General features: G+C 44.0%; 1 protein-coding gene across 1 annotated transcript; it reads left to right on the top strand.

The window, feature by feature from the left end:
• The first annotated feature begins 437 nt into the window (after positions 1–437).
• LOC115261862 (uncharacterized protein K02A2.6-like) lies at positions 438–5,451 on the top strand. Its single transcript, XM_062857246.1, has 3 exons — positions 438–611; positions 2,160–2,564; positions 2,779–5,451. Exons 1-3 carry the CDS (start codon positions 438–440, stop codon positions 5,449–5,451), a joined length of 3,252 nt encoding a protein of 1,083 aa, XP_062713230.1.
• The last annotated feature ends 2,362 nt before the right edge of the window (positions 5,452–7,813 follow it).

Genomic DNA, 7,813 nt, shown 5'->3' on the forward strand with positions numbered 1-7,813 from the left:
ACATACATAACTACACAGCAAAAATTTCTGAAAATTACACCCGACGTAAAAAAAATGCATATAAATTTATATTTAATTTCACTGAATTTTACATCAAAGAATTTCTTGTATGGAATGTTGAATACAAGTTTCATACTGAGAGCAAGCTGTAACTTTAAAAACAGATGGAAAAATGTGTGCGATATGACGGAGTCCTTTTGTTACAGGTTGTTACAGCCAACTTGAATTCCGGGCTACCCTATTTTTATCATACCTTAACATATAAACTACTTTGATTCCCACCCGAATGTATACCAACATTACTAAATAAAAAGATTCATTCTGTTAGTGAGTACGACAAACACACACGCGTTTTCTTTTCGTGCTGCGCAATTTGCCGTCCGAATTTCCAACGGAATTGCGTTTCTCCCGGGATATACAACAATTGGCCGACGAGGATGGCCACTACGACGGGAACTGAAGGAGCAGGATCCGGATCCACCGGTGCGGGTGCCGGATTGGCTGCTGGTGCGAGTACGGGATCGGTTGCCGGTGCCGGCGGCGGAGCAGGAGCCGCCCATGGTGTTTTTCCATTTGCTGGTATGCAGTCCTCGTTCATCATCAACCCCCCCGTAACTTGACAGATGAGCTCAGTTTCGCGTACCTACTTGCAAATCGCAGATGTCGCTACTGTTCGTAAACAACGGGTCCATCCTTCACTGACGCAACAATTTTTGTCCATGCGAAAACATCTTTTTGTTTCGTGGTGAGTGGAAGCCAACAAGAGGCTAGCGTTTCGTATCAAAAGGACGTATTCAACAGAAGCGCAAAAACTAATGTTCATTAAATTGAAATTATTATGATTTTTCTTTTTGTTGTAAGAAATGTAATAAAAGCACATGTTTAAAAGGTGGTCTTCCATATTAATTGGTGACTGCGCATGCTAGACCAAGCCGAAGATCAAACTCAAAAAAAACATCAGCAAATGATTGTTTTTAACTTCCATTTTGACTTAGCCACCAGGTAGCTGTAAAATGTTAGCATAAGTAACCTAATTTATTACTTGCTGGTGCTTAATAACCGCACTAGAAGAAAACATGAGTTTCTTATTAATTTTATGAAAGCCGATTACTTTGCCTTTACTTGTTTTATAGATATAATTTTCGCTTCTAGTAAACAAATTCATTATGCCGCACTTAATTTGCATTTATCTACCACAAAAAAAGCGGAAACAACAAATAAAGGTTTTTGTTTAATGTTTTAATATTTTTTGTTCGGTTTGTTATTGTCGGTTTTCGTCCTTTTCAAAAGTAGCGCTTGCCGCTTTGAATCTAACAGTACCACCCGGACCAAATTTTTTAGGTACGCTGACGTTGCTCGATAGCTGTCAAGAAGCTCCCGGGTTGTTCATCATCGACCCGTTCGACCGTCACAAAATGAAATGGTCGAGATGGGTGGAGCGGCTGGAGGGGGCGTTCAACTTGTTTGGTGTGCAACCGGATACCAGACTGTTTCTGCTGCTGCACTTTATGGGCGGAGAAACGTATGACATTCTTGTCGTGACCGCAGCAGATTATTCCTCGTACACAGAAGCCGCAGTGAGGAAACTCTTCTAAACCTCACTGCGAGCCAACTGTTGTACGGCATTTTATATTCGGCTGCTGCTATTCGATGCTCCGAGTGGGGGAAGTAATTGCCTTTTCTAGGCGAAGCTGGATCTGCTGCTCTGTAGCTCAAACACCTCCAATCGTGTCTGCAATAGTCTATCAACTGATCTGCTCAGCTCACAGCTCGACTCACCGTTTGCAATGATAAGTCGACAGTCGACATTGCGACTTTGACAGTCGCTCGGACAGAGTAGCATTGGGCAATTTCGCATCATAGAAATGGGAGCTTCTTATTTTTTTACTTCGGTTATGTTGATACTTAATTCGTACGACACTATCAGGCTTATTCTGCGCGGCGTGTGAGGTGAGACGGACGGTTTCATCTCACGTGACGTGAGACGACTAATGTAAATCAAATAGGGCGAGTCGACATTTGTCACCTCATTCGACTCGTCTCACCTCACACGCCGCGCAGAATAAGCCTGTATATTTGTTTGGAGCAATATTTACATTTTATATTTTATAATCCCAATCTCTTACTCTACAATTCTGTGCGACAAACTGGCATTCGAGAAACCCCAACAACGAACGTATGCTGATATTGCTTCTGCGCTGGAGGATCATTTCAATCCGGAGCCGCTTGAAATTCTGGAAAACTTCAGATTCAAGTGCCGGCGCCAAGGGGATGACCGTCCAGATGAATCCATCGACGAGTACCTGATCGCCCTACGGAAGATAGCCATCACGTGCAAGTTTGGCGATTACGTCAACACGGCGTTACGCAACCAATTCCTTTTTGGACTCAAGGACCGAACCATCCAAGCTCGTTTGTTGGAAGTACGGAACCTGACTTTGAACCGGGCTCGAGACATGGCGGTTTCCATGGAACTGTCTTCTAAGGGAGGAAGAGAGATCCAATCCAGGCAGGACAGACCGGACGTCAACTTGGTCGATCGTCAGAGGAGCTACAAAGTGCAGGTAAAGGGTGCAAAGAGAAATAAGACAAATAAAGATACGCGTGCTGGGAAAACGGGGGAATCGAAGGGTGAATGCTACCGATGTGGTAGCCCTACACATTTCGCCAATAAGTGTCCACATATGCATACCGTCTGTAACTTTTGCAAAGTGGTTGGACACCTACAGAGAGTGTGCCTAAAGGCGAAGAAACCCGTAAAGTGTGCTAAATACGAAGGCCTATTCGGATGTTCATGCGCTTGCTGCTGCTGCTGTTCTGGTTCCGGGAAGGGTAACTACCAAACTGCCGAAGGTTCCTGCAACGATTGCTGCTGCTACATCGGTTCCGGAGCGTGTTCCTGCTGAACTACCGAAAGTTTCTACTGCTGATGTCAAAGCGCTGGTACAGAGGTACGCGAATCTCTACGACGACTCTATCGGGAAGATTAGAGGATTGTCTGCAAAGTTACGCCTGAAGCCGGATACCGTTCCAGTTTACATCAAGGCACGACCGGTGCCGTTTTCTCTTCGTGGTGCTGTTGAACAGGAGTTGGAAAAGCTGGTGAAGGATGGTGTCCTAGAAAAGGTCAACCACAGTGCGTGGGCCACGCCCGTAGTGCCGGTGATGAAGGCCAACAATCGGGTAAGATTGTGTGGCGACTATAAAATAACAGTCAACCTAAACTTGGTCGTCGACGAACACCCGCTGCCAACTATGGAGGAACTATTTGCCAACGTTGCCGGAGGAGATAAATTTTCAAAGATTGACCTAACTCAAGCCTATCTACGGCTTGAAGTTGAGGAAGAGGATCGTGAGGTTTTGACTCTGATTACGCATAAGGGTCTGTACCGGCCAACGCGATTGATGTACGGGGTCGCGTCTGCGCCAGCGATATGGCAACGGTTGATGGAGGAGATCTTGAGCGGAATACCGGGCGTTACTGTATTTCTCGATGATATTCGTGTTACGGGCCCCAATGATCAAGAGCATCTACGCCAACTGACGGAGGTACTGAAGCGCCTCAGTGCTTACAATATGCGAATCAATATCGACAAATGCCAGTTTTTCACCGACGAAATAGAATACTGCGGATACCGAATCGACAAAACCGGTATTCATAAGGTCCGTTCAAAGGTTGAGGCACTTCAAAACATGCCGACACCTGCGAAAAAAGACCAAATACGGACATTCGTTGGGTTAATAAATTACTACGGGAGGTTCTTTCCCAACCTCAGTACGACACTGTACCTGCTCAAAAATGCTGTTCCATTCGTTTGGACGAAGCAGTGTCAAGCGGCATTCGACAGCGTGAAGCAGGAGATGCAGTCAGACAGGTTTCTTGTACACTACAACCCATCGCTACCATTGGTCCTGGCAACTGACGCGTCACCGTACGGGGTCGGCGCTGTATTGAGCCACGTTTATCCTGACGGCTCGGAGCGACCAATATCGTATGCTTCACAAACGTTGAACGCAACACAACAGGCGTACAAGCAGGTTGACCGGGAGGCATACGCGATAATTTTCGGAGTCCGGCGATTCTACCAATACCTGTACGGCAGACGGTTCATTCTGGTCACGGACAATGAACCCCTGAAGCAAATCCTGTCGAACACGAAGGGCCTTCCGAAAATGTCAGCGCTAAGAATGCAACACTATGCGATATTCTTGCAATCGTTCGACTACAGCATCCAGTTCAGACCAACGAAACAACACGGGAATGCCGATGCGTTCTCGAGACTACCGCTGAAGGAGAAAGTACCGGACAACGTTATCGAAGAGGTGAACATGATCGAGACTTTGCCGATAACTGTTGAAGAGCTCGCGAAGGCCACCGCTGCCGATCATACCGTGAAGGCGTTGCTGGAAGGTTTACGAACTGGAAGAAGTATTGAGCCGGGTCACCGTTTTGGAGTTGATGAGTCGGAGTTCACCGTACAGAAAGGCTGTATTCTGCGCGGGATTAGAGTGTACGTTCCCTCGAGTCTGCGAAATAGAGTTCTCAGCGAACTGCACTCAACACATTTTGGTATGACAAGACTGAAGTCTCTGGCTCGTGGCTACGTGTGGTGGCAAGGTATCGACGGCCAGATTGAGGAGATGGTGCGAAACTGCAGTTGCTGCCAATCGACGAGAGCTGAACCGGCCAAAGCCCCAACTCGCTGTTGGCAACAACCGGTGAGACCGTTTGAGCGCATCCATGTGGATTTCGCGGGGCCGTTCATGCAAAGCTACTTCATTGTGCTGGTAGACGCGTATACCAAGTGGCCTGTGGTCAAAATCCTCAACAACATCACAACAGCGACTACCATACAAGTTTGCCGTGAATACTTCGCTACATATGGGATTCCCTCAGTCTTGGTCTCGGATCATGGCGTTCAGTTTACTTCTGAAGCATTCCAGGACTTCCTTCGGAAGAATGGCATCTACCACAAGATGGGTGCACCATACCATCCGTCTACGAATGGATTAGCGGAGAGGTTCATCGGGACATTCAAGGCCAAGCTCAAGAGTTTGAAGTGCGACAAGGCGATGCTGCAAGCGGAGCTGTGCAACGTTTTGCTCACCTACAGGAACACCATTCATCCAGCAACCAGACAGTCTCCGGCTATGATGGTCTACAATCGTCCGCTGCGGTCTCGTTTGGACTTGATGATTCCGAATCCAGAAACTGCCAGAAAGGATGTTACAGAGAAAGTACGAAGCATTCCGAAGGGGGCGAGAGTTGCGGCTAGAGACTACATTGACAGCGACAAGTGGAAATACGGAGTCATTGCTGAAAAACTTGGAAAAAGTTGGATGACGGAAGAACATGGAAAAGGCACATCGATCAGCTCAGGGAAGTTGGCTCCAGGTTGGAGAGCACCAGAGTACCGTTGCCGTGTGAGTTACCGAATATTCCAGCTGTAGTATCACCACAAGCAAAGGATACTGGTCCGAACATCAGTGCAGGAAACAACGTGTCGAACGAACCAGTAGCAGAACCGAATTTCCAACCACCATCATCGCCGACTGATAGGACATCTGCAGGAGTAGATAACACGAATCAACCAGTGGCAGTAGTTCCTGGTTCAACCGTATCTGTCCCGCCGGTTCAGAAAGATTACCGACAGTTACCGAGAAGATCCGGTAGGGCAACGCGACCGCCTATAAGAATCGATTTGTGAATTTCTTGAATTAAGGGGGGAAGAGATGTTATAGCCAACTTGAATTCCGGGCTACCCTATTTTTATCATACCTTAACATATAAACTACTTTGATTCCCACCCGAATGTATACCAACATTACTAAATAAAAAAGATTCATTCTGTTAGTGAGTACGACAAGCACACACGCGTTTTCTTTTCGTGCTGCGCAATTTGCCGTCCGAATTCCCAACGGAATTGCGTTTCTCCCGGGATATACAGTACAGGTGATATGCTGTAACATCTTTTTAACTGTGTAGTGTGCTTGAATGATTGAATCATGCTTACACAGCCTCATGCAACTTTGTGCTGACAAGTGGTAAGTTCAATTTTAAGAATCTTCAAAAGCCCCCTTGAGTATAGGTCATCGGATCTACAGTCGTAAACAGTCATGAACGTCTTGCACTTATTCTGAAACCACCTGAACACGAGCAGAGGAGAATATCAAATTAATAACAACGAAATCACATAACCTGTTTTTATATCTTGTTTTGTTATTATTTAATTATAAAGGCATAGCTTTTCCATAACAAATTTTATTGGACAATTTCATTTTGTTATAATCAAGCTATTGATATACATTCCCTTCATTACATATCAATAACATGTTTTGTTGAAGTACGAGTTTTGTTATTGTTGTACTATTGATCAACTTATCAACAATAGCACAACAGTAACAAGTTTTGAAATCAAAGCAACAATTCGATAATAATCATCTGTCCTTTTGTTTTGTTCTATTTTTGTACTCATTTAGGAAGGAAATTTCTGAACGCGTACTCTGAAAATTCCTTAAATAATATTCGGAAAAACACTTGGAAGTTCTAGAGGAGCCCTTCGATACCCTGGGAAGTCTTCAAAAGAACTTCTGGAGCAATCTTCTTAGAAATTCCAAAAGCAATTCTGCTGAGCAATTATTTGCATTTTGGGCAAAATCTTTTAAAAAACTCCAAGAGAATTCCTCGTAAAAAACTCCTGGTGAAATTCTCTAAGAAAGTTTCAGAGAAATCATAAGATGAAACTCGGGACAAATAATCACGGGAAATTCTGAAGAAATCCTTGAAGGGATTCTGTTCATAATTCTGGAGGAATTTCTCGTGGAGTCTTTGAAAATCTGTGTATGATTCTGTGGAAGAACTCTCGGAGAAATTTCTGGAAGATTTTTCTTTTACATTCTCTTAGAATGAATTAAAAACCGAATGTAGTATTTTTCGATCATTTAAAGTATTGTAACTCATGTTATTAGTGGGTTTGTGAGACAAAGAGAATACTTTTATATAATAAGTATCATAATTTACTTTGTTTAAATTTTGATATCAAAACAAATTTTGATTTCCGTTTACTATCAATAACAAATTAACATCAAATATTGTTAATAAAATATTTTCAAATTTCAATGTTATTAGGCTGTTATTGAAACTAGCAAATTCCAGCAAAACAAGTTATTAAAATGGTTTTCCAAGAACTTTTTTTTGTTATGATATTTGTTATTTTGCCGCTTATAACAGACAAGTTTACAACACAATATTTAATGATAATAACTTAAAAATAATAGATTCTATTGTTCAGTTATTTCACTCAAATAACACAGCTTCCTATGCTGTTGTTATTCCCTTTTGATCGGGAAACGTTTAAGAATCGCTTCAAAGCGCCGCTGAAATCTCCCTGAAGCTTACTTGAGTGCTGTGATTCAAATGTATTTTCAGAAACAGTTGGCCCCCATAACCCCCCTAAAAACCCCCTGTAACGCACCTGAGATCCTCAGATACCCTCAAAAACGCCTGCATAATGCTTCTAAACCTCTTCCAAAATCCTGTGAAGCTTCCGAAAACGCCTTCGAAATCCCCCTTCAACCCCTCGGACACCATGTAACGCACCTGGGATCCTCAGAAACCCCAGAAAACGCCTTCGTATCGCCTCTGAAACTCGCCAATAATCCTCGGAAGCTTTCTGAAATGCCTTCGAAATACCCCTAAAACCCCCTCAGTCCCCATGTAACGCACCTGATATCATCAAAAACCACCGAAAACGCTTTCGTAACGCCTGAGCAACGCCTCTGAAATTCGCCAATAATCCTCTGAAGGTTTCTG

Source organism: Aedes albopictus, chromosome 3 (genome assembly GCF_035046485.1).
Source record: "Aedes albopictus strain Foshan chromosome 3, AalbF5, whole genome shotgun sequence".
NCBI classification, from domain to species: Eukaryota; Metazoa; Arthropoda; class Insecta; order Diptera; family Culicidae; genus Aedes; species Aedes albopictus.